Here is a 25,282-nt window from a genome sequence, read left to right on the forward strand (position 1 = left end):
AATCCCACCCGTGAGCAATAAGAGAAAAAAATGTACCACTGCCATAAATCTACCCCTCAGACTTATGTTTTCACAGCATTTAATCCTGTACACCCTCTGCCCCATGATTTGGAGCAAGCAGGTATGTAGAGGCCTTCCGTGGTGGCTCAGGTAGCCTTTCTTTCGCTACAGTAACTAAAACATTAGTCAATACATAAACCGGAACTTATAAATAATCATATTTATATTCCTTCTGGTTACCACAGGGATTCAACAAATCCTAACCAAATATAATGTCAACACAGAAAGCATAGATTAGGAATATATTTCAAAAAAGTAGGCAAAAACAAGGAGAGAAGTATAAAAGGGAAGCCGGGATGAAGTTAAACACAAAAGGCTCAGTCCCCAAAAATCATTGTTATATGAATCACTATCCAAAGACTAAAAGCCAATCAATTAGCTTTTGAGCAGAAGTCCAATTTTCTTTGATCATCAGATCGAAAATAATTTTCCTTTAGGAAAGAACATTTTGTGACACCTTATGATCTATGCCCTCTAGTAAGTTAGAGAATCCCATTCAGAAGACACTCAAGAAGCCTCAAACCTCTCCACTGCCTTTGAGACGTTTATTATCATATTGGGGTACTCAGCTCAAGACAACATAGCTCAATAATAATATTGATTAATCAGTGCCACGAGACCCTGTGTTAAGCCCTTCACTCATATAGTAGGTACAATTACTAATCCCAATTTATGGCAAGAGAACTAAGGATAGTGTGTTGGTTAGTTGGGTGACTGGATGGATGGTTGGTTGGCTGGTGGGATGGATGGTGTTTTGGAGAGTTGATTGGTTGATTGGTTCCTGGGTAGTTGGATGGATAGATGGATGAATAGTTAAACAATTTGATGAATAAAACCTGAGGCAGTCATTTTCCTATATCCTCACTGCCTCTGTGCATCCTCACATATAAAAGTAAGTGGGAATGGGTGCCACTAACCAGAGTTAGAAACATCTAGTATCTATTTGTTGTTCAGTGACTGAATTCACAGGTGATATAGCACGGTGGTTAAACGAGCAGGCTGCAGAGTTAGAACAGCCGGCTTGAAATTGTGGCTCTGACAGTAATGAGCTGTTGACCTTGAGCAAGTTTCTGAACCTCTCTGTGGGGATAGGAATATCCACCTCACAGGGTAATGGCGAGGAATGAATGAGATAATATATGGAAAATGCATGGTGCAGTTCCTGGCAAATGGTAAACACTCAATAAAGGTCAGCTATAAACCAAAAATGTCAACAGACTTTTTCTTCCCTTAGAGTTAGTGGCTCCCCTGAATCTAAAACCTCAGACAGCAATGGCATATGCCCTCTAGGAGTATTGGCAGCCTCCCCTGGGCCCAGTGAGCACAGCACACATGCCTTCCTCACCGCTAATGATCTTCTTCAGCGGTCACTGGGATAAGCCCTCCTATGAATGTCATGGAAAGGCCCACATACTTGGAAAATTACACATTGAGTTTGCCCTCATTTCTGAACTTGATCTGATGCTCAAATATCGTCATCCTGCACTGTGAAACTATCATCCCTTCCCCATTTTTGACTCTACGTTTGGCTTCAGGCAACCAGTTGACATAGTTTCACATGGAAATGCCAGTCCTGCTTTCCCACCAAAGTCCCTTCCCACCTTTCAGCACACTCTTTCCATGTGTCATTCTCCTTTCATGACTTTTAATTAAGCCTTTGAGACCATGTCCCTCCCTCTCCCCCAACTGCCCTCAAGTGATGAGGTCCCCATTAAAAACAGCTGTGGGGACTCATTAAGTTCACATGCTCTGGCTTCTCCTCTGCACTGAAGACCTGGCCCAACTCCCTCAGACTTATCAGACACGCTTTGCTTTGGACCCATTCCAGCCCCTCTGTCTCCCTCCATCAGTAGACTCCCTGAGCCCTGGCTGGAGTGCCCTGGGCTGCTGGGTGGAGTCAGTATGGCCAGATATCTTCCCATCTGGAAGAGTAGACATCCTTAGTTGGCCCAGGCGGTGCCTGAGCCATGTGACTTGGAGGGCCTGGCCGTGGGTCTGACTGAAGACTTTTGAGGAGCTCCATTCCATCCTGGGTGAATGTCAACTTTAGAGATCCAGAGGCAGTACTTCACACACTCATTCATTCCCTCCAGACATGTTTACTAAGCCCTTTTATGTCACCCCTGGGGATTCAATGGGAAGTAGAGTCAGAAATGGCCTCTTTCCTACTGGAACTGACTGATTAGCAGGGAAGACAAGTGTACGTGATTATCCACTGTGATAAGTGCTGTGAATTAAACGAAAGGGGTGATCTGGGAAGGTTTCTCTGAGGAGATAACATGTAGGTCAACCGAAGAGGGAGGAGATGACATTGAAGACAGTGCCTGAAGTCAGAGAAGAGCTTCACAGGCAGAGAATACCACGTGCAAGGCACTGGGGTGGCCGAGGTTACTGCACTCTATGCAAGCGTGGTTGGCATTCGGATGGAAATGGAGAAGGAAAGTCCTGCCCACCTCTAATCTCAGCCTGACCTGTGGCACCGTTGTCTCACACTCTCATTTTCTTCTCCCACTCATCTTTCCAACAGCCTCCCTCTCCTAATGAGAGCACCAGAATATTTGCAAGGAGAGTGGAAGATGAGAACGTTCTCCCCTACTGGGGCAATTTGGAGGAGATGTTGGGGGCAGTGAGTGGATCTAAAACTTCGTATTCCAGCGCAGCTGCTACCCTTGCTTGTCCAGAGGAGTCAAGATAATAATCAATGACTGGACTTTGTAAGGCCTTGTAGGCATTTCCTCTAGAATCTGAAGGGTCTCCTCGAAGTAGGACAGACTCGGGAAGGGCTAAATCCAAGCCACCTGGTGCCTCCATGTCTAGAAAGACTCCAGTCAGGAGAGGGTTTGACAGTCAGTGCAGTAGCTATTGAGGGCAAGGGCACAGGGGATCCTACCAAGCACTTCTTTCCAAAATAACCACTTTGCAACAAATTGTTTAAAAGACAGTATCTTGATAAAGATAGTTGGCCAGTGATGAATAGATACATCATGTGGTGTGAAGTAAGGGTCAGACTGCTCTACAGCTGAAATATTAGGGTTGAAATTGTGAGACGTGGAGCAAAGTAGTAAGGAGTGACCCCTTACAGTGCACACCTGGAATGCAGAGACCCAGGCCCTACCCTCAGATGGAAGAACCAGCCCTCCCCCTCTGTCTCTCTTCCTCTCTCTCTCCACAAATGAAAACAACAGGCAGTATGATACTGGGCTTCTAAGTGAGTTGTTTCAAATCATTGCTCAGCCTGCACCAACCAAAACAGGCAGAAGGCATCCCCCAAAAGAAAAAGGTTAAACAGAAAGCAACAAAGTTCAGCCAACCTGCCTGCACAGCCTCTTGCTATGAACAATGGAACAGCTTCCCTTTCTGAGGAACTCTAAATTCATAGCATTAGGATACTAATTAGGATAAAGATGGCACATAGTAGGTGATCAATAAACACTGTTTGCCGAGTGGATGCAAGCACAGGTTTTTGACGACTTACTGTGCCCCGTGCACCTTACACTGTGCTCAACACTTTGCACTCACCCTCTCATTTAATCTTCTCAACAACCTAACAAAGGGTTCTTGCTAGCTCCACCTTTTAGGTAAGAAACCTGAGACTCACAGTGGTAAAGACTTTGCTCAAGGTCAACTGATAGCAATTGCTCAGAGTCTCTGATTCTGAAGTGGCTGTGTTAGCCTGGGGGCTAAAACCACCTTCTGGTTAACACAGCCTTGGTGCTGTGTTTCCTACTCCCAAGTACCCTTCCTCACTGCCTTTCCTTACCACCTGTGACTGCCCAATTCCCATGGCCTCTAACCTCAGGTATCTACCTGATCTGCCTTTGGGACAGGAATCAGACCTCTCTGAGCAATCTTGACTTACCCAATCATCATCAAGAAAGTTTTTTGTTTTTTTTTTTTTTAAGGAAATCAAGTTCTCTCTGCCTCTCTTTCTCCCTGTCTCCATTTTTTTTCAAACAACCTCATCCCTACATGTTTTATCAAAGGTGGCTGTGGAATAGGCACTTACAATATCTGTCAAAATGTAGAGCTCTTTCCTCCAAGCCCTTCTGTCTGACTGTCCACCCTTAGGACAGGGTGATAAGTGGACACCTTCTAAGATGCTTGGCTTGGTTTGTGGGGAAAGTAGCATAGTGACAGGAAACTGAGAAAATATCTCCTCTGTTTTCTTTTATTGGAGGAAAGGGAGTATGGAGAAGACAACTGAATATTAATTATTGTAAAGAGACATAGAGAAAACAGTTGATCAGACTGGAATCTGGCAATTCTGTCCTTACTGCCCCATAACCTGGTACTCTGCTCACCTAAGTCCATGGCCCGACTCACCTACACCACACTTCCCAGTAATCATTTAATCTAAGCACTTGCTGGTAAGGCTGCCTCTTCAGGAAATCATCATAGTCACATTAATGACACAGCATCCTTGATTTTGACCTTGGTTTTTTTTTTCAGTGATTTGTATCACAACCTTGGCCATTCTGTTTCTTGCTTAAAAGGGTGACCAAGTATTTTTATAATCAGTGCAAACATGAAATTCAAAGCTACCCATCAATAAGCATGGTCTTCTCTGCCACCAAGTTCCTGTCATGGAATCCTAACTTAAGGGGGATCCGGGGGGGGGGGGGGGGGTAGAAATGAATGAAAAAAAAATGTTAAATGGAAACATAGCCCGAGAAGTAAATGCCAATTTGTACTTGGTGTAGAAGAAACAAGTGTCATACCTCAGTCCTTACCCAGGAGCCCACCCACTATGTTGGAGCAAAATCTGAGGCACCTGTGAGGAAAGTGGAAGCTGAAGCATATAATCCTCCAGGAGCCTTGGCTGGCCCTCTTGTTCCTCTTTCAATTATTTCTGGTAGGATGTAGACTAATGTGACCCACATGACTGGATCAGTAGTGCATGTGTAGACTATAGGCTAGCAGAGCTCTGGGAGATTGCTCTGGGAGAGTCTAACCTGCCAGTGTCTTCCCGTGTGATTGGAGCTATCGCCAGCATCACTTTCATGGACTTCATGGAAGCATCCTTCTTTCTCAAGATTTTCAGTTGACTTTTATATCTATTGGCCTTGTACCTGCTTTGTACTATCCATTATTTACAACATTAGACGGAGAGGTAGTCACCCTGTAATAGCAAGAGTACTCATTGGCTAGGCATGTTTGAGTGGAAACTAATTTTATAATTAGGGGTGGAGGTGGGTATGATGACTTTGATTCTCTATGCAACTGGGAGGATTTAGTCAATACCCACACGTGGAGGCCAATTCTGTTCTTGTATATTTATTAATGAAATGGAGGTTAGCCTCCCTTTGCTTCAGTAAAGGATCATGACATTCAAATAAACAAAGATATGGATTTGTCTAACATGACCCAGGGGAGCCTGGCTTAAAACTCATAGGAGTACTAGTGTAATCTACAGCATTGCTGTCCAAGAGAACTTTCTACAGTGATGGAAATGTCCACAGGTATAATCACCAGCCAAGGTAGTGCAAAGCACTTGAAATGTGACTAATGCACCCAAAGAACTAGATATTTAATTTTATTGAGTTTTAATTCACAAAAAAATTAAATTTAAATCTGCATATAGCTAATGGCTGCCATGTTGGATGGCACAGCTCTATGGGATTGCTTTCATAATGCTATCTTCAAAAAATGGAGAAGGTTTGTCAAGATTCCCACCCAGCAGGGCCCAAAGTAGTGTCCATACAGCTAAAGAGCTTCTTCAAATAGCAAGAGTGGAACCTGGTTACCCAAGTCATTCATTCAACCTTCTTTGGACAACCGAGAAAAACCCGATTACTCACCAAAGCAGCCAACTCTTTTATAAAAGGTGCCAAATACAGTTGTTTGGGCCTCTTTAAAAAAAAAAAAAAAAAAAAAAAAAAAAGGTGCCAGCATGGCTTTTAAGTTTCTGCTGATTCCCCACCACGACCTAGTAATAAAGGATGAAACTTTTGGACCAACTCATTGCTGGACTTTTGTGCCTGCCTGAAAACAGCTCCACAGATAGGCAAATGTCCCAGAAAACACCAGCCCTGTGGTGGCCCGGAGCTAGGGGGAGTTTAGCTCAGGGTAAAGATATGTTACAAATTAAATGTTGCAGTCGGTATGTAAAGCTGCAATAAATAGAAACTGAGTTACATCAAGGATGGAATTAAACCTTAAGTTTAAACCCCACAGCACTGTAATTAAAACTTAGCCTGTAGCAAATCATTCACTTGAGATTAAAGTACTGTGGGGGAAGCAGAGGTTTGGGTTTACCTTGCTGTCTACAATTCATAAGTCTGAGCTACCAAAAGCTAACAGCCCTGCCCCCAAATCCAGCTCCCAATTAAAAACACAGTTTGAAAACCTTTAGGAGGCCTGAGGGGCCCCTTTAACAGAAGTCTGCCCCTTCCCCCCTGCCTAAGTCTATGAACAAATTAAAAAATATTACCTGGTCCCCTGATGGTCTTCTGAGCCGACACAGTGTTTTCATTAATACATCATTAGGGTAATGACATTGTGCTGGCGTTTTGCTTTCAAAACAGCCTGCATTTCAGCCACGACGCATGCAGGCTCGGGGCCTGCGAACACTTTGTTCCTGGGAAATAGTCTTCAGGTCATAGAAAGGGGTGGGGGTGGGGGGTGGGGGGTGGGGGAAGGAAGATAAACTGTAATTAATTTTTTAACATGTATTCTTTTTATCCTAATCTGGGATGTGCAAGGCTTGCTTAGTGTTTTGTTTTTGTTTGTTAGTTTTGCAAAGTAAACACTGGCGTTAGCTTAACCATGGCCTCAACTCCTAGAGCCAACAGGCATTTCCAATTTCCCCCCCAAACAACCTACAGTAGGTTTCTCTCAGGTTGGAAGTACGTCATTTTGTGTAAAAGCAGTCGGAGGATCCAAAGTTGAAACTGTGGTATTTTTTTCTTTTCTAGACTGTGAACTGTTACCTCATAGACAATAATGGGTTTATTCTGGTGTCTGAAGACTACACCCAGGTGAGTGAGAAATTTCTACCAACTCAAAGTAAGGAGCTCAGGATGGGCGTAGGTGAGGGGAACAAAGGGTGGTGTTAAAACTTTGAGACAATGATCTGTATTTAAGAAGTAATAGCAGGAGATTATTAACCCTTATTTCTGTCCCTCTAAAAATATCACAGCCTACTTCTCAGCAGGCCCCAAAGAGCTTTTACCTCCCAGTTGGGGGGTGGGGGTGGGGCAGAGCCCAGGGTCTGCTTTCTCACTCATAAAATGTTCAATTTGTAGAACACTTGGCCTCAAAAGTGGAGGTGCGGTAAAGAGTTTGGACAATTTGAAGGAGGTTTCCTCCTTTTGATATTTAAATACTTTTTCCATATATATACACCACACACACACACACACACACACACACACACACACACATACACACACTCCAGCATAATTATTCCTTATGACTTTCTTTCTGGTTTTAGCTTTTTAAAAATCAGTTATCTGGGTTCAGGGATTAACTTGGGCTGTCAACACTCAACACTGAGGGAAAAGGATCCAGAAAGAGAGAAGAAATTTTCTTCATTTGACTGAGCTGTACACAGTGTGAGGCCAGGGAAAAGATATGGGAAGACACTCAGCAATGGGGCCAAGAACAGAAATCTCCAGAAATCTCCACTGTGTTTGGAAATCAAAATAAGAGTTCAAAACAATAGCATTGTAATGGAGAAAACAGGTTTCTCTGTCTTTTTTAAAGTTTATTTATTCGTTTTGAGGGGGTGGTGGGTGGGGGGAGAAAATCCCAAGCAGGCTGTATGTGGTCAGAGCACAGAGCCAGACTCGGGGCTCGAACTCACGAACCATGAGGTCATGCCCTGAGCCGAAATCAAGAGTCAGATGCGGAACCAGCTGAGCCGCCAGCGTGCCCCCGGTTTCTCCTTTAAAACTATGCGCAGAAAAACTTGTTCTGCAATTAGAAATTAAATTAGCCTATTCAGAGATGGTAAAACACAGATGTGTTTAGCAGTGTGGCATGATGAAGGAACACTAGAGAAGGAGGTGCGTGGTCTCTGGGACGCGCTCTCTTCCTTCACTAGTTTGGGGGTGGGGGCGCCTCACATTACCTGCCTGAGCCTCCTGGTGGGCTCTGTAAAAGGATGATTGACAGCCATTTTATAATGAAGTCCCATTTAAATCATTTGAAATTTTTTAGCAGTCAACACTACGATAGGGCTATTAATGCCTAAATAAATTAGTTAATTGTCCTTAAGTTGCTAAGGAGTCTGACCTCAGTGCCTTGTTAATTTATCAGAACTGGCTCTGGGTCACATGTGGAATCGTGCTTGAGTTTCCCTTCTTATCCACGAAAATGTTGTGGGAATCTTACATGCACCTGTGATGAGAGAAAAGCTACAATGTTAGAAATTAAACTGCCCACAGCCTGTCTCCTCGGATGCTCACCATCACTGGACATTGGACAGTTGGTAAAGATCAGATAGGAGTGAGCCCATGACGTAAAGCCAGTCTGAGAGAGTGCAAGAGCCCAGAGGCCTATGGTAATATGCCTGTTTGGCTGGGAGAAAAAACCCCCAAACTTTCAAGAGTCAGTGGAGCAGGAATCCAAATTAACCACCTCTGAGGAGGAACCCTGTCCTCCCACCAGGATGATGGAGGGCTGAGATAGGAGCCTGGTCCCTGGGGGTTCTCGACTGGCCCACAGTGTGACCCACTCCTACCCAGTCCCGGCCTGCACGTGCGCTCTGCTCCCTGCTGGATCTCTCCCTGGGACAGCCCTGCAGCGTTGCCCAGGGAGCCAGCTGGCCTGCTCTGCCTTTGTTTGATGTTGTCTGGTTTCCTGCACCCCAATTAGGGTGGTTCTTCATCTAACAACCAGTTCCATTGACACTGGCATATTTACACACACAAAATACAAATGTCCTAGCTCCTCGCTGCAGCACACACTCATAGACTTTGCAAAAGATCCCAATTGTCCCTGGAACGAAAGAGGCAATGCTCCATATTTAGTCAGTGAAACGTCATTTCCTTCTTCTTCCTCTTCTCTTTCGTGACTTTCTGACAAAGTCTTTCTATGCCTTTCTGCCTGAAAACTCCCAGGAGCGTGCTTGAGGTCACTCAGTTGTAATTTGAATCGGGATTTAGCTAATACAAAGCCTATGGAATTTATTAATTCAGGCTCTGACGGTAATGCCCTCCACTCACCCCACACAGAAGTTATAAATCCTTAGAGCACCCACCGTAGACATGGGGGTTCTCTACTGGTCTACACTGGCTCATTCCAGGGTGTTGGCAGAAGAAGGCTGTTGTCCCAAGCTCTTCTCAGCTGTACTGCCTACACCCTCTCCCACGAGACCGAGACCGGGAGGACTATGGCTCCAAGAGCCTGGAGGGATGGGCAAGGACGTTAATTTTTCATCCCACCATTCAGAGTATGCAAATCTCAGCCAACACCAAGAGCTGGTCTGAGGCAAAAACATCAATCAGGTGGTGGGGAAGGGCTGCTACGCCCTTCCCTAAATGCCCTAAATGCCCTGAGGACGTAGGGGTGAGCCATTAGAGGTCTGATTAAGCCTCTTCAAGGGGCTGGGCCCTGGGCTGCCTGATTTGTCCACGTGGTAACCGCCCAGGGACACAATTGCGAGTGCTCTTCAGAAAGTGATTTTGAGAATAGATGCATTCTCAACAGCAGGAGATTTATAGGGCCGATGAAGAGGACGGCTACATTTCCCTAAACAGGTCATCCAGGAATTATAAACAATTCTTTTTATTACTGCTTGGGAAGCCCTCTCATAGCCTGTTTCTTTCTACGAAGTAGGGTTTTAATCACAAGAGACTGAGCGCAGATGAAGGCTTACTGCCTCCGGGTGTGTGGGGGGGAGGGGTGTGTGCGCGCCTGTCTGTGCGCGTGTGCGCGCGCATGCGTGTGCATTTCAGTTCCAGTGCTCCGCGTGCGGTTTGCGAAGCCGGCGCTCTTTGCAAGTGCCGCGTATGGTGGAACCTTCCCGTCAGCTTTCTAGTCTGCTGCGTAATCCCACCACTTCTACTGATTGTGAGGACATACTCCACTTTAATGTGACAGCACCTTTTGCTCCAGAACACAGAGCTGCGCCCGTTTCTATTCTCTGGTGTTTGGGCACATTGTTTATCTATACTTCCTCCTGGGTCTTCTTTTCTTCCCCGCAGACTGGAGACTTTTTTGGCGAGGTCGAAGGGGCCGTGATGAACAAACTGTTAACAATGGGCTCCTTTAAAAGGTAAGGATTTTATGGTCCCCTGCGCCCCCTGGAAAAGTTTGCCTAAATAAAATAAAACGAACCAAGGTCAAATAAAGCAAGCCCAGACTTGACCCCTGCCTGGTTTGTACGGGTGTTCATACTTCAGAAGATCTTGCTGAAATTCGATGCCTCTTGCATGAGTGTTAAGAGTCACAGAAACTCAGCTCACAATGGGTTTCCTGTTCACCCAGAATAGGGTTTATTGGAGGCCAATACCGGAGTCAGAGCCTTCGCTGGGACGCAATGATAGCAGTCTCAAGCAAGTGGCTGCAAAGACATAGGGAATGTTTTCCGCTGGCTAAAAAGGAGGACTGTATTTTGTCTCACATTGGCAAACTGGGGAAGGCTGCTAGAAATCTGGAAATGGGGGATAAAAAGTGACAGACACCTGCCGATATAATTTTGGAAAATCAAGTGAAAGGTCTCAAAACCTGCCCCCAGATGGAGGGAAGTTAAAATCTGCTGCTAGAAGAAAACCCAGATGGTGCCCAGTTCTACTGGCACCTCGGTCGTGAGCGCTGTCACTGACCCTAAGCGAAGCTTGTGTATGACGGCTTCCGCTTGGCCCCACTCTCTCCTGGGCAGGATGGCCGTGCTTTGGGGGACACCAAAGCCTATGGGAAAAGCCATCTCCCCAAGGAGATCAGGATGTCAGTAATGTCCCCCACCCCACCCCAGAGTCGACAGGAAATGACAGTCTTTGAAGCGGTGCTTTCGTGGGCATATTTGATGCCGTTAAATACATAATAGCAGGCACTACAAGGATGGACCTCGGCTCGCCCGTGAGAACCACTGCTGCTGGCGGGAAAGGCAGGCCCCTAGCCATTACTCCGTGCGGCTGAATGGCCAGGAAGTGTTAGCTCAGGAAATCGGACTTTTGAGCCAGTCAACAAGACCAACTGAGCGCTGTGCTGAAAGCAGGGAATTCAAAAATGATGACCCAATTTTTGAGATTCCATAGCTTGTTTGTGCCAGAAGGAGGAGAAAAAAGAAATGATATAAAAAACTGGCATAACTCCAGCACTTCTGCGCTCTCTGACACACTCACTTGCCTGCCCCCAGCCTGCCTGCCGCGGGGTGTTCAATTCCCTTTCTTAAAATTCAAGTGCGGTGTTTTCCTCTTTTGCTACACGTGCTTGAAAACCCTGCTTGGAGCTGGGCTTGGGTTGCTGTGGAGTTTTCCAGCGCTTCTTAAAGCTTCCCAGGGCAGCGTCTGGATTGTCTGCCCTGCAGGGCACCACCGGTTGTTCCTATCTTGACGTGGATGTGTGTGCATTTGTGTCCTGTTAGTTTCCTTTCGACTCGGTGGTGGGGGAAGACAAAAGATGAGAATAATCACACACGTGTTTCTCATTCGAAAGCATATTTTTCAACTTCTTTAACAAAATCTTTTTTTTTTTTTCCTTTTCCCTCTTGGATATTCCTTTCAAAAAGCTTGGTGGGAGAAAGAAAGGTTGTAGTAGGATTGTAAATTCGCAGTCTTCTCCTTCATGTGATTGAAGCATGGTTGGCACGAATCTAGAACTTTCTTTTGCTGTGAGAGTAGCTAACATAGTTGAGAAAAGGGAAGGAGTAGGGACTTGACACAAGTGTAACAGTATCTGTTGTCCTCTGGGAGTTAGCTGACAATGATCATGGGCCTCTTTGAAGGGGCCCTCACAGGGGCCACCAGAGCAATGAGAGTTTATGTTTATGTTTTGGAGTCAGATGGATTGGATTCAAATCCAGACTCTGACATTTACTAGCTGCGTGCCTTAGAACTGAGTCAAGTTACCTCTCCAAGCTTTGGTTTCCTTATGTGGAAAATGAAGGTGATAATAATAATTACTTCCATGGGATGCTGTCAGAGTTAATGGGGTAATAATAAGCAGAAGGCCCGTACCCAGTGCCTGGCATATATTAAGGGCTCAGTGATGGCTAGCTGCTGCTGTGATTTGTATCGCTGCGGATCTTTGCTCAGTCTTGGCTTCGCTTTCTGCTTGGCACCAGGTGGTGCTCCTTCTGCATCCACACACCTCACAGCAGGCTTCCCACGCTGCCTGGCGAGGGGCCCTCCAGCGTTGGGGGTGCTGCGGTGCCCCTGCCTTTTACAGCAAGCAGTGTGTCCTCAGAACATAAGGGTGACAGTCGTTTTGTTCAGGGAAGGCCTGTATTTCAGCAGCACTGAAAAGAGGTAGCCCAAAGTACCTGATGGTGCTCTGGAACAGAAGTTGTGGTCCCCGTGAAAGTGAGCCCACCCCGGAACACAGGATGCCTGGAGGCTGAATTGCTTTGGGGACGTGATTGAACCCGGGGAAAAGCCCAGGACCCATTCCCTGAATTCACTGACTTCCCATCTTCTCTCCTCTCAGTGTCTTGGACAGTGCCAGGATGGCACAAGGCTTCTTGATTTGACCTGGTTGTATCCAGTCCTAAAACATGAGTTTCACAGACAAGAACCCTACAAACCACCTTCTCCAGAAAGAGCTCACAGGGGAGAACACCATCCCCCTCTGTCACCTTCCCTTTGTCTCTCTCCCCTGGTCCACATTTGCCGCCTCTCTGTCTAAAGCAAGATGATGCTTGTTTACATGACAGTGGACTCTTGGCTTGATTGTGTAGTCAGTTATCTGGTGACCGGATGGCCGTTCTACTTAGCAGCGTCATCAGAGGGAAAGAATATCCGCTTCTGTGTCTACAGCACCATGGGGATGGGAAGGAAGCCACAGATTTGTGCAAATTACCAACTCAAGGGAGCTTCAAGAAGGTTCCGTGGCAGTGTGTGCAGATAACCTAGGAGACAAAATGGTCATTCGTTGTCGCTTTAGCTCAGTCTTTGACTTGACTCTGTCTACCCTGGTTGCATGTGACATAGTATGATGGGCCAAATAACATACTAATCGCTTCAGCAGTGTGAAAGTAATGGTCACAGTGGCTACCTTCCCGGAGCACCTACCCCACACCAGACCTGAGCTGCACCTGACAGATCTTACCTCTTGCAGCACTTTCCAGTACTCTGTGGGACAGGTATAAACAGGACCAGCTGCATCATTTGTAGAGTCCAGTGCAAACTGAAAATCCGGGGTCCCTTGTTCAAAACCTATTAAGAATTTCAAGACCGCCAACAGCAGAATATTCAACGAAGCCTGGGGCCCTTCCAAGTACAGGGTTTTGTGCAATGACACAGGCTGTATGCCCATGACGCTGGCCCTGGGTATAAATATACCCATTTTACAGATGGAAATAATGAGGCTTAGAAAGGTTAAGAAGCTGCCCTAAGTCTCTGTGTAACAGAGCTGGATTCAAACAGCCTGCAGTTTGAGCTCAGAGAGAATTTTCTAGTGTCTGCCCTTAACCTGGTTCTGTGTAGAGTAGCACTGAGTTGTGCATGGAGCTTCTTCCTGTTCTGTTTGAGAAGTGAAGGGGAGCTTGAGGAAGATGTTGGCTCAGCAGTGTCTTATCAGGGCAAGCAGGACTTTGAGGATGGGAGGCCAGCTGAGTGATAGCATCACCCAGATTTCTTTTAGCTGAAGTTGATAAATCTTTAAACCAAACCATGTTTTCAGGCTTCATGTATTTTCTCATGAGATCTACCATGTGCCTGGTCAGCTTTTTGCGTTGAAATCCAGACAGAGATCTTCAAATACTTATTCATTCTTATCACAGAGAGTAAGTAGACTCCCCGGAATGGTGACTCGTGTAGGGTTTCCCAGCGTAGCTATTTTTCTCTTGCACTCACGTTCACAGCCAGTAAGAGCCTTGCATTCCTATTTCTCAAAATCCACACCCCATGGTTCTCTCTCTTGTCATTGGCAGTGGTGTCACCCCTCTTCGGATTACTAAGAGAACACCTAGTTTCAAAGGATTTTTCTTAGAATTCATGTATCTCCCCCACTTCTTGTCCCCAGTGATTCAAATTCAGTGTCAAATATCCAGGAGAATTGAATATGTATATATGTTTTATATATAAAATGATATTTTATATACGTATAGATAGATAGGAGAGTATCCATGGTTCCTGATGGGGCCTCTTTGACACACTGCCCTTGAGCTAAGAGGACTCTAGGTTGAGCACCAGAATTGCCGTGTGTGGCCTTGCACAGACTCCCCGTCTCCCAGCCTCAGTTTCTTCCTCACCCAAATGTGGACCTTAGGGGATTTTGTGAGAATTAGCTAAAACAAAGTATGTGAAATTGCTCGGCAGATTGCAGAGTATTGTGGGCAGGATGTGAGATTAGCTCTTAAATAATAGCTCCAAATGTCTGATCTTTTTCTTTTTTCATTTTCTTCTTTTTTTTTAACCATTAAAACTCCCCAGAGCTGGTTACTATGCAACAGTTAGCCTCCACAGCACAGCCTTGGGGGTGGGCCTGTGGGCCTGGACTCAATCAGCATCCCTGGAGAGCTTTTGCTGTTATTTATTTATTTTTAATGTTTGTTTATTTATTTTGAGAGAGAGAGAGTGCATTGCGTGTGTGTGTGTGTGTGTGTGTGTGTGTGTACCCATGTGCGTGCATGTGCAAATGAACAGGGGAGGGGCAGAGAGAGAGGAAGACAGAATCCCAAGCAGGCTCCACCCTGTCAGCGCAGAGCCCTGTGCAAGGCTCAGTCCCACAAACCCTGAGATCATGACCTGAGCCGAAATCAAGGGTCAGACATGTAACCAACTGAACCACCTGGGTGCCTGCCTGCCTGCCTGCCTGCCTGCCTTCCTTCCTTCCTTCCTTTCTTTCTAAAGAGAGAAAAAGCATTCAAGCAGGGAAGGGGGGCAGAAGAGGAGGGGGGGAGAGAGAGACAGAGACAGAGAGAGAGAGAGAGAGAGAGAGAGAGAGAGAGAGAATCCCAAGCAGGCTCCAAGCTCAGTGCAGAGCCCCATGTGGGGCTAGATTCCACAACCCTGGGATCATGACCTAAACTGAGATCAAGAGTCAGCTGCTCAACCCACCCAGGTACCCCTCACTGGAGAGCTGTTAAAACACGCCTGTGCTCAGGCTGCACCCCCAAAGATTCATATGAAATTCATCTGGGGAATGGAGCCCAGGCACGTATGCTCTTTGAAAGCATCCACGTGCTTCTTATGCATGGCTAGGGTCAAGACATACTAAGTTAAGAGCACCAGGGTACCATTCCAGGTGCTGTCCACTTTGGAGTTGTCTGACATTGGTCAGCATTCACTCACTAACTTTCAGTTTTCTCAGTAGCAAGATAGAACTGAAAGAAGGATGTGTATAACTGCAGGTGGGGGTTAAATGGAGTAATGCGTACTTTTACCAATCTTTATCTTTGTGGTTTCTGCCAAAAGGTCTTCCTTTGTTCTTTGTGTATCGAATTCAGCTTGAGGAAGCAAAGACCAATCAGTCCTGCCTGGCCTTTGGTTTGCAGAGAAACGGACCGCTTGCTAATAATCTGTTTTTGCTCTGGGAGCTACTGATAGGTCCTCTCCGTCTTGGCTGTGTGTGTTTTGCTTTATACGGTTTTGTTTGTGTTATGTGCTTGGTGCAACATGCCTGAGCTCTCACCCCTCCACCACCACATTTTCCCTATGGGGCCTGGTGAATGTCTTCCTCACCTCGCCCCACACATTCATTAACATAGTTGGCTTGTGCAGAATTCCCTGTGGTGGCTCCTTCTGCTCTCTAAATTGCCTTTCTAGAAAGGTGACACGTCAGGTAGACTTCAGGACTTGGGACGTGTCTTCTCCTGTCTCTACATGATGGAACCGTACAGGCTCCCTGGCCGGTGACTGCAGCTTTCCCCGTCCTTGGTGATCACGTTGCATTTCAGCCAATGTCCTGGCCTTTCAGTCCAGAGAGTGTGAAAGGAGAAGCCTGTTGTGTTTGGATGGCTGCTCTCTCATGCCGACTGCCCCCCCAATGTCTAATACTCAACACTCATGTAATGAATGTAATGGCTTCCCGGCTTCCTGTTGACCTGACCGTTTCCACAGAAGTATGCTTTGTCAGAGGTGGCATTGAAGGGAACAAGAAGACAGATTGGCTTGAACAAGTGTGTTTCTGAGCCAAACTTTCTGGAAGGCAGAGACATGAGACTTCCAGTGCATCACTCTTTAAAATCCTCAAGCTGCCTGCCTGAGCATCCCCAATGACAACAGAAAGAACGCTGTCCTCGTCCTCATCATAATAGCAGCAGGCCTCATTTACTGAATATTAAGTACAGGACGGGCATTATTCCAAGGAGTTTACATGTATTACCTTAATTAATCCCCATAACAACTCCACCAAGTTATTACTGTCATTATTTCCCTTTGACCATGAAGTCCTGCAAGTGGTGGCTGAGCATGTGAGTAACTTGTCCAAGTTCACCCACAGTAGTGAGTGGGGGACACGGAATGTGAACTGTTGTCTCTCAGATTCCAGATGGCAGACCACGTTTACCTAATCCCCACACGTCTTTTCCCCTAGTTGGAGCAGCCTGAAGTATTTCTTATGGAAATATTTGTTCACATTTATGCTTATTCTGCTCTAAGAGGTAGTAAAAGAAAGTTTCTCAAACTTAGAGTCCAATATATCAGGAGTTAGTTCTAGAAATAATAGGAAATTCTAGAATAACAAGGGGCTAGAGAACATGGGAGCCTTTTTCTCTTTTTCATGAAGGAAGTCTGAAAATACAAATTTGTTGTCATCACGGACCCATGACCATATCTTTTTTCTCTACCTTCCTCCATTGGCATTTAAACTCAAGGTTACTTCATGGTCCAATACAGCTGCTTAGCTCCAGCCATCACATCTGCAATCTCTGCTGGCAGAAAGAGGATCCAGGGAGGTCCAAAAGGCCAAGTAAAATTTCTTGATTAAAATTTATTTTAATAAGGAGTGCCTGGGTGGCTCAGTCAGTTGTAACCAACTCTTGGTTTTGGCTCAGGTCATGACCTCACAGTTTGTGAGTTTGAACCCCACATCAGCCTCTGTGCTGACAGTGCAGAGTCTGCTTAGGATCCTCTCTCTCTCCTTCTCTTTCTGTCCCTCCTGCTCCCTCTCTCTCCCTCAAAATAAATGAATAAACTTTAAGAAAAACTTACTTTAAGAAGTAAATCTTATTTATTAAAGTAAAATAAAGTTTATCTATTAAAGTATTTTATCCCAGGGGTACCTGGGTGGCTCTGTCGGTTCAGCATCCGACTTCGGCCGTGGTCATGATCTCACGGTCCGTGAGTTCGAGCTCCGTGTCGGGCTCTTTGCTGACAGCTCAGAGCCTGGAGCCCATTTCGGATTCTGTGTCTCCCTCTCTCTCTGCCCCTCTCCTGGTCACACTCTGTCTCTCTCAAAAATAAATAAACATTTAAAAAGTTTCAAAAAAATAAAGTATTTTGTCCCATGCAGTACTCCCACTCCACACAGCCTCACCTAGCTACAAAGGAACCTAGGAAATGTACATAGCAAAAACTCGGGGTTCTGCTTGGCAAAACAGGAGAATGGACACTGGGAGACTCTAATAGTCTCTGCCACATCCAGCGTGCCTGGTTCCTTCAGCCCACATAACATCCTCTAAATACTGAATCTGGTTTCCGGTGATATCCACTTGGGAAATCTTCCCAAGATGAGGCTTTGTTTACAACTCCCCAGTTTCTCCCCACACCTCACATGCCCAGTGCAGTCCTGAACACAAATGGTCGTAGCCACCAACTGATTCATCTGTCCATGATGCCTGACCCCAAGCGATACAAGCAGCAACACTCAATAACACCCGTGGGGTTTGACCAATGGCAATAATGGCACCAGGAACACCGACTCCCCGAGGTCCTGACATGCTGCATGCAGCACAGGAATTGTTGTGGTGCAGTGCTGTGAAATGTGGACGTGAATTCATGAACTTGGCAGAGGTCAAGGAAGCCCCCCCCAGCATCCAGGTTTCTTGCCGCAAATGGGTTTTGCTTCAACTCAGTCCCCAAGCAGAATTCAGCTGTTTCCTTCTATTTCTTAAACAAAGAGGCCAAAGAAATTTAATCTTTTCTATGTGGCATTCATCGAGATTCCGTTTTCCCCTTCAGTTGAGCTAATTCTCATGGAAGGAGCAGGTGAATGGACAAACCAGTTGCCAGTTATGTGCTCTTACCACCATGCCTACCCATTATCCTTTGCCTCAGGACCGAAGCGGTTCCTCCATTTAGTAGAGCTGTGATAACTTTGGAGCAGTGATTGCACCTTCTGAGCCTGTTCCCTCTCCTATAAAATGTAACCATGCCCCTGACACAAGAGGTAATGCTTCCATGCTGCAGAAAGTAATTGACTATTTCTTATTGTTACTGCTTTTATTACCTAGGTGAGATGCTGGCACGACCACTCTCTGAAACTTTGCTTCGTTTTATGTTATCAGCACCTGTTGATGAAAAGCCTTTGGTGCTGACAAATCGCCTGCTTAATCTATCGGATGAAGGAGGCTCGCTTCTCAGGGTTCTGCCCTGGACTCTGGTGGCCCCAGCGTCCTGTGGGCTGGGCTCCTGGCTGGTGTGGCCACATGGCGCTTATTCTCTGCTGATGACGGGTGCTCATTAACTCGATGTGTCAGTGATTTCCAGCCAGGGGCTCAAAAGCGGTAGGGCCAGGGTCATGTAGGTTCCGCGCCTCTGCTGTGTTCCGTGTGCTGGGCTGACTTTGGGGAGCAGTGCAGTCTCTGTAGGAAGTTGCTGTGGGAAGACACGGCCACCAGCGTGAAAAGGAGGGGAGGGACAGCACGTTTTGAACCTTCTGTTAACACTCAGATCGACAGATTGAGCTTTCCACTCTCTCGGTTTTCTGAGATGTAAGAACGAGTAAGGCTTCCCGTGGCGACAGTGGCCTTGTTCCGTGCCCTGTGTCTCTGCTCCGTGCCCTGTCACTTGCAAGTTGGAAGCTGCCCGAGACCACCCTTTATGGTTCAACAAAGAATACGTATTTTTACATGTTGCCCTAGCGAGTCACTCTGCTTCTTACACTTTTAGATTCAAAATTGCGTAAATACAGTGAGCGTCTATGTCGAATGCCTCCCTGTCCTGTTTTTAGGGCTGTATTTGCAAACATTCAGCTGTTTCAGGATTGGTGTTTAGGCAGATAGTGTAGCCAGAGCTAATGCTATGAGCCATCACAGGTAAAGAACCCGGCCTCATGGGCACACAGTAGGTGTTTAATAAATGCTGGTCCCTACAGTTACTAACAAGTCTAAATTAACTGTGCTCATGCCTTTGAAATGGAAACTTTTTTTTTTTTTAACGTTTACTCACTTTTTGAGAGAGAGTGTAAGCAGGGCAGGGGCAGAGAGAGAGGGAGACACAGAATCCGAAGCAGGCTCCAGGCTCTGAGCTCTCAGCACAGAGCCCGGTGCAGGGCTTGAACCCATGAACGGTGAGATCATGACCTGAGCTGAAGTCGGACGCTTAACTGACTGAGCCACCTAGGCGCCCCTGAAATGGAAACTTCTAATTCTAAGAAGAAATATTTTTCTTGGTTGTGATCTTTGTCTCCTTGGAAAGGAGTAGAATCAGCAAAATAGCTTTCAACAAGTCCCCATGTCACGGGCCTGTCATCCACGGCCCTACAGTGCACAGGGGCACACAGGCTGTCTAGGTTTTCTTTGTATCAGTTTGAGTTTCTTCTTCAGAGACTGCTTCTGCCTTCCATCAGAGTCTCAGAGAGACCCGTCAGGGGCGCAGAGATGCTAATGATAAGCTCCCAGGGCAGCCTGCGTGGGGGTGTTGTGGGGACCAAAGCATGCCATCTGTAATAAGAAGAAACTGCGAGCGCAGCCCTGCAGCACGGTCTCGGCTGGGCACGATGCTCGGGGCTTATTTTAGAGCCGAATGAAAGCAGGCAATTATCATGTTCTTTAGCTCTAATCAGCCAAACAGGATACAGGTAGCCACAAAATGGAGTTATTTAAAACCAACAAAATCACTTCAAAAAGGGTAATAATCTGGAAGTCTCTCTTTCTGCAACATCTAGTTAAAGCTGTCTAAGCGTGGAGAAGACAGGGAAGGCTTGTTTTGTAACCTCCTCGATGGCACTCGGATCAGGAAAGCTTCCTTGTGAAATGAAAGGCAGGATCTCTGGCCTGGAGGCCGCCCCACGGCAATTGAGTTTGGCCTCACGAGTAAACCAGAGCCTTTGAAAATGATCCCAGGAGAATCCCGAGCTTCCAGTGAGGGTGGTTACCAAGGGGGCTCTCGCTAACGCAGCCAGCTGGTCTGTCCTGGCCCGATGACCCCAGACAGCCCCTCAGCTCGACTTGAAAGTTGATTCTGGACTTTGGTCCTGAGACCTTATCTTGGGCAGCACTTTCTGTGACATTCCAGTGAGACTGGGAGAGGGCACCAGGCTGAATTCTAGTCACTGCTACCGAGCAGAAGGCAGAATGAAGGGGACTCAGCCTGACCCCCGTCTAATTCTGGCTCTGCCATTTGTTAGGTGTGTGAACTTGGGCACATAGGCTAGCAGAGGCTTGGTTTGGCCCTCTGTGAAATGGGGATGATTAGAATCTATCTGGTAGGAACGTGCTTCCAAGAGTACCTTGCTCATGGTTGCTAAGTAGAGTTCCGTAGACATCAGCTGTTGTTATGATGGTCCTCAGCTGTAAGGCCCACAGACAGAGGTTCCCACATCATCCCTCGATAACCCCAGTACGGCACCAGAAGGTGTCTTGTACTGCAGTATGAAGTGTGAGTTTTATGCTGCCTCGTGTGTGCCAATGAGCTAAGAAAATCCGGAGGCCTGCCCATCCTCTAACCCGCTGGGTAAAGCCTGAGTCAATTCCCATTGCTTTAAACACCACCCCCATTAATTAATCATGGCAATGAAAACCAGGCTAATAAATTATAACAGCAGCTGCAGCCCTGCCTTCTGTTGAATGCTTCTTCTGTACCAGACACTGGGCTGATCGCACTGTGTCTATCATCTCATTTAATTCCACAACCAACCCATAGGGTAGCCATTTTTCTCACCATTTTACAGATGAGACTGAGGCACCGAGAGAGCGAAACAAGATGAAACAACATTGTAATAAGTGACCGAGTTAGGATTTGAACTCAGATGTTGACTTCAAAGCTGATGTTTTAACCATTATGCCACACTGCCAATCGCTTGAGCCCTTGGGAATAACGTAGCTTTAAGATCCCAAACTCCAGGGGCCCCTGGGTAGCTCAGTTGGTTAAGTGTCCAGCTTCAGCTCAGGACATGATCTCATGGTTCATGGGTTCAAGCCCCGCATCAGGCTCTGTGCTGACAGCTTGGAGCCTGGAGCCTGCTTCAGATTCTGGGTCTCCCTCTCTGTCTGCGCCCACCCCGCTGACGCTCTTGTCTCTCTCTCAAAAATAAATAAACATTAAAAAAATTTTTTAAAGGTCCCAAACTCCAACAAAGAACAAAATAAGGCCTTTTGTCGTAAGGATCATAACAAATCTAGCATACTACATAGTATATTTCAGTATATTTCCACATGTCTGATTATTTAAATCTCAGAACATCTTTGTGGTCATTTTGTAAGTGAGAAAATGAGACCTCAGAAGAAGGTTAGCATCTTGCTCAGATTACACCCTGGATAATGGCACCTGGAAACTAACCTTGCAAACCAAGGCCATGCTGTGTGTCTGTCTACAAGACTCCACACACAGGCACGTTCCACTCAACCCATGCTGCCTCTCATCATGCTCTGGCCCAAGTTCTAGCTGTAGAGACGGAGTTGAGTGGTATGAAAAGGATGAAGCCAATGATAATTCTTGCCAAGTCCTAGAAAGCCCTTTCAGGGACACCTGCAGAAATCCTGCAGATGAGGTGTGGACTGTGGCATAGTGGGGCAGTCAGGGACTGAATGCAATCGTCCATTGTGGTCTGCAGGTGATTCTGTGGCTGGGGCAGCATCAGGGTTGTTTGGGGACTTCCCTGAGCCAGGTGCTTGGCTGGTTCTTGGGCTTCATTCCTGTCTCAATAAACACAGTTTTTTCTGGCATCTGCTGTAAGGAAAATAGCCAGAGGACAGTGAGCAAGACTGCAAGAAATGTTTTGATGAGGGAGAGGCTTTGGGGAGATTGCTGGGAGATTGTGTTGACCACTGGTGCCCTCTTGGACTCTGCTACCCAAGACACCTATGTGATGCTGGTCAGGAGCTGGTTTCCATATTGATTTGGTCGCACATGGCCGGTCTTCTACTTGGTGTCTGTAGATGGTTCTTTGTTAATCTGTCTGTGTGACGCTTCCAGCTTATTGCCTAGAGGAGGAAGCTTTTTCCTCTTAGTTTGAACTTGACCTCTTCTATCTAGTTGTGATGGCATCTCTTCAAGATTCGTGTAATCAGACAATCATTCATGCATTCGCCCTTTTGAAAGTGAATGCCTTCTCCATGCTGGGTGCTGGGCTAGTGCCCTGCGCCAGCAACAGTCCTGCTGCATGAAACTTCTATTCTAGGGCCCGTCCCCAGCCTAGCATTAAGTACGCTCCATGGTTAGCATTGTATTATTCTAGAAAGGAATTCCTGCAGGGAGCATCCCTTGCAGCCATTTAGAAGTTCCTGTATTGCAGTGTTAACATGTCACCTGGCAGCTGTTATGTAATTCAGGCTGGACCTTAAGTGTCTCTTTTTTGGGATACCAGAGTAGTGGGAAGGGGAGCTGGTAGGAGGAGAGAAGGCATGTCGCCTGTGGGATAAGGTGTTTGCTCCATCTAGAACCTTTAACTTGCTACCAGAAAGTGCCATTCTCCTTTCTTTGTAAAGTTATTGATGAGGAATTAAAATGTCTGGAACAATTATAGAGTGAAATATCTTGGCAGTTGAGTTAAGGTCATAACTGGGAATGAGAGCTGTCCTTTCATCACCAATTGAACAAAAAAAAATCCATTTTCTTGTTTCATAAATGGCACTGTTTCCAAAGCAAAAATACAGTCACTGGTATAGTGGTGGCAGTGGAGAGTGGTGGGGATTACAACCAAGGAGCGAACTAGTTTCCAACTAGCTGTCAAAGTGCTGTGCTCATCTTGGTCCAGGGATGTGTTCTAGTGCTTAAGAGAGACAGAGGATCCTGCCAATTCTGAACTCAAAGTGGTCCTTCCCAGCCTTCCTCAATCCTGGACACATGGCCCACGTGGGTTCCCTTCAGGGCCCAGAATCCAGTTCAGAACAGCATCGTCCCTCTGGAGTATCCTAGTCCAAGCAGATCAAGCTTGTTTAAACCAAAATGACTGTTTCATCTCATCCCTGTCTCCTCCCCTCAACCCCAGTACCTTTACTCCCTTCCTCTTCAAGTTCCAAGTGTGATGTGCCTGTGTCTCCAGTCCTAGACTTTGCATGTTCCTGATTTGTCATCTGTTTCAGGCCTGTATTTATTTGTGTTTGTCACTGCTGCACTTGATGGTGGTGTGGTGAGTTCACCGCGCTGGTTCACACACAGCTTCCCATTTAGTGACCCTCCTTTCTGTTCTCTCCTACAGAATTACCCTGTATGACTATCAAGCCATGTGCAGGGCCAACAAGGACAGCAGTGACAGTGCCAGTGGGCTACTGGATGTAAGTACAGTGTGGTCACCCACCAAACAGTGGCACGTTTGTATCTGTCTCTGTGTGCGAGCAGGTCTTTATCTTTGGGGTAATCAAGTTCATCTTTTTGCAAAACCATGAATGTTTTAAAGTGCTTCCTGATTTTACTGGTGAAGAAGAACCATTTCCATTCAAACCCAAACCCATTGATTATATGAATGACAAGCAGGTCTGAAGTCACTGATGAATGAATGCAGCAACCCCCTTTTGATGGCTAGAAAAGTGGAGAAGATTTGCGGATTCTCTCCCATATGAAAGAGAATTTAGTTTGGTTTAGCAGAAATCTTCCCTTTGGTCTGGAAGAGACCTAGGAGGAGCCTGTGGATAAATTCACATTCCGATCATAGATCCTCTACCCTAATCAGGATGCTGGTGTGCTTCCTTGTCACTTTTGCTGGAGCTGGTTCCATCAGTGGTGTCACAGTTGAGAACCAATCAATATAGCTGTTGTATCACTAGAAGCAGGCTTTCACACTGCCAGAAATTAACCATTATAATTTGCTCCCAGTTAAAAAATATAATTTACGATGTACCAGCAATGTAAGCTTGGCCACCCATCACCTGAAAACACAGGGGAAAAAAAAAAACAGTTGCAGGATACTTCAATATAACCCAACCTATGTGTATAAATAGAAGCTTCACATGTTATCATTTTGTAAATTCCAAAAATTAACCTAAAATCTGGTTTGAAACACAAAATTTATGAGCCATTTTGGTTTTTAGGATATAAACACACACCTTCTCATTTGCAGCTGTAAGATCTTGCAAGGGGATTATTTAAAAGCCCAGTATTTAACACAGTTCTCCTACACTGAGGGAGTAAGAAATGATTTGGAGCTGGAAAATTTCTGAGAGGCAACTAGGAACTGAAAGTTGAATGCTTTGAAAAAAATACCACTTTTTAGTGAGAATCAACATGTCTTTCCAAATCCAACTTCGCTCGCTTTAGCAGGACTATTTCTAGACCTAAAATGTTCCCAAGATATGTTTTCATCATTAGGCTTAAAAGCTCAATGGCTTTACCCTTCTGAATGATAATGTGCCATTTAAATTTTTAATCCTGTATTTACATAATCCCTTTGTGTGCCCATACATAGAGCCAGCGTCTGGCACAGAATGCTTGAGTGCTCTTCCCCCTGGCCCCTGGGGGAGCTGCCCCCCCCCCACCCCTCCCCACCTCCAGAGCCTCCCTAATCCCTCTATTCAGTCCCTCCTCCCAGGGACCCAAGGACTGCAGAATTGTCACTACCCATCCCAGCAGGTACAAAGGCACGGAACTATCCCAGGGCCTGACCACCAGGGTCTTTTTGAAAAAAGATGGTTGTTTTTCAAGCAGTAAGAAATATAACAAAGCCATAGGACAGCAAGTTGCATTTAGTTTTAGGAAATAGTTAATAGTTTACATCCTTATCTGACCCTAATCCTGAGAGCCCTGTGATTCACCGAATGATGTTGACATGCTCAATTAAATCAGAGCAAGAGATCCAG

General features: G+C 46.0%; 1 protein-coding gene across 3 annotated transcripts in view; it reads left to right on the top strand.

Moving 5' to 3' along the window:
- Positions 1–25,282, top strand: part of CACNA2D3 (calcium voltage-gated channel auxiliary subunit alpha2delta 3) — an 897,621-nt gene that overhangs the window by 771,587 nt on the left and 100,752 nt on the right. For all 3 annotated transcript variants that reach the window (XM_045051588.1, XM_023249840.2, XM_023249841.2), the window contains 3 exons: positions 6,975–7,037; positions 10,209–10,279; positions 23,689–23,764. In XM_045051588.1, the coding sequence (XP_044907523.1) occupies positions 6,975–7,037; positions 10,209–10,279; positions 23,689–23,764 (210 nt within the window). The remainder of the gene's footprint in view (positions 1–6,974; positions 7,038–10,208; positions 10,280–23,688; positions 23,765–25,282) is intronic.

This window comes from Felis catus, chromosome A2 (assembly GCF_018350175.1).
Source record: "Felis catus isolate Fca126 chromosome A2, F.catus_Fca126_mat1.0, whole genome shotgun sequence".
NCBI classification, from domain to species: Eukaryota; Metazoa; Chordata; class Mammalia; order Carnivora; family Felidae; genus Felis; species Felis catus.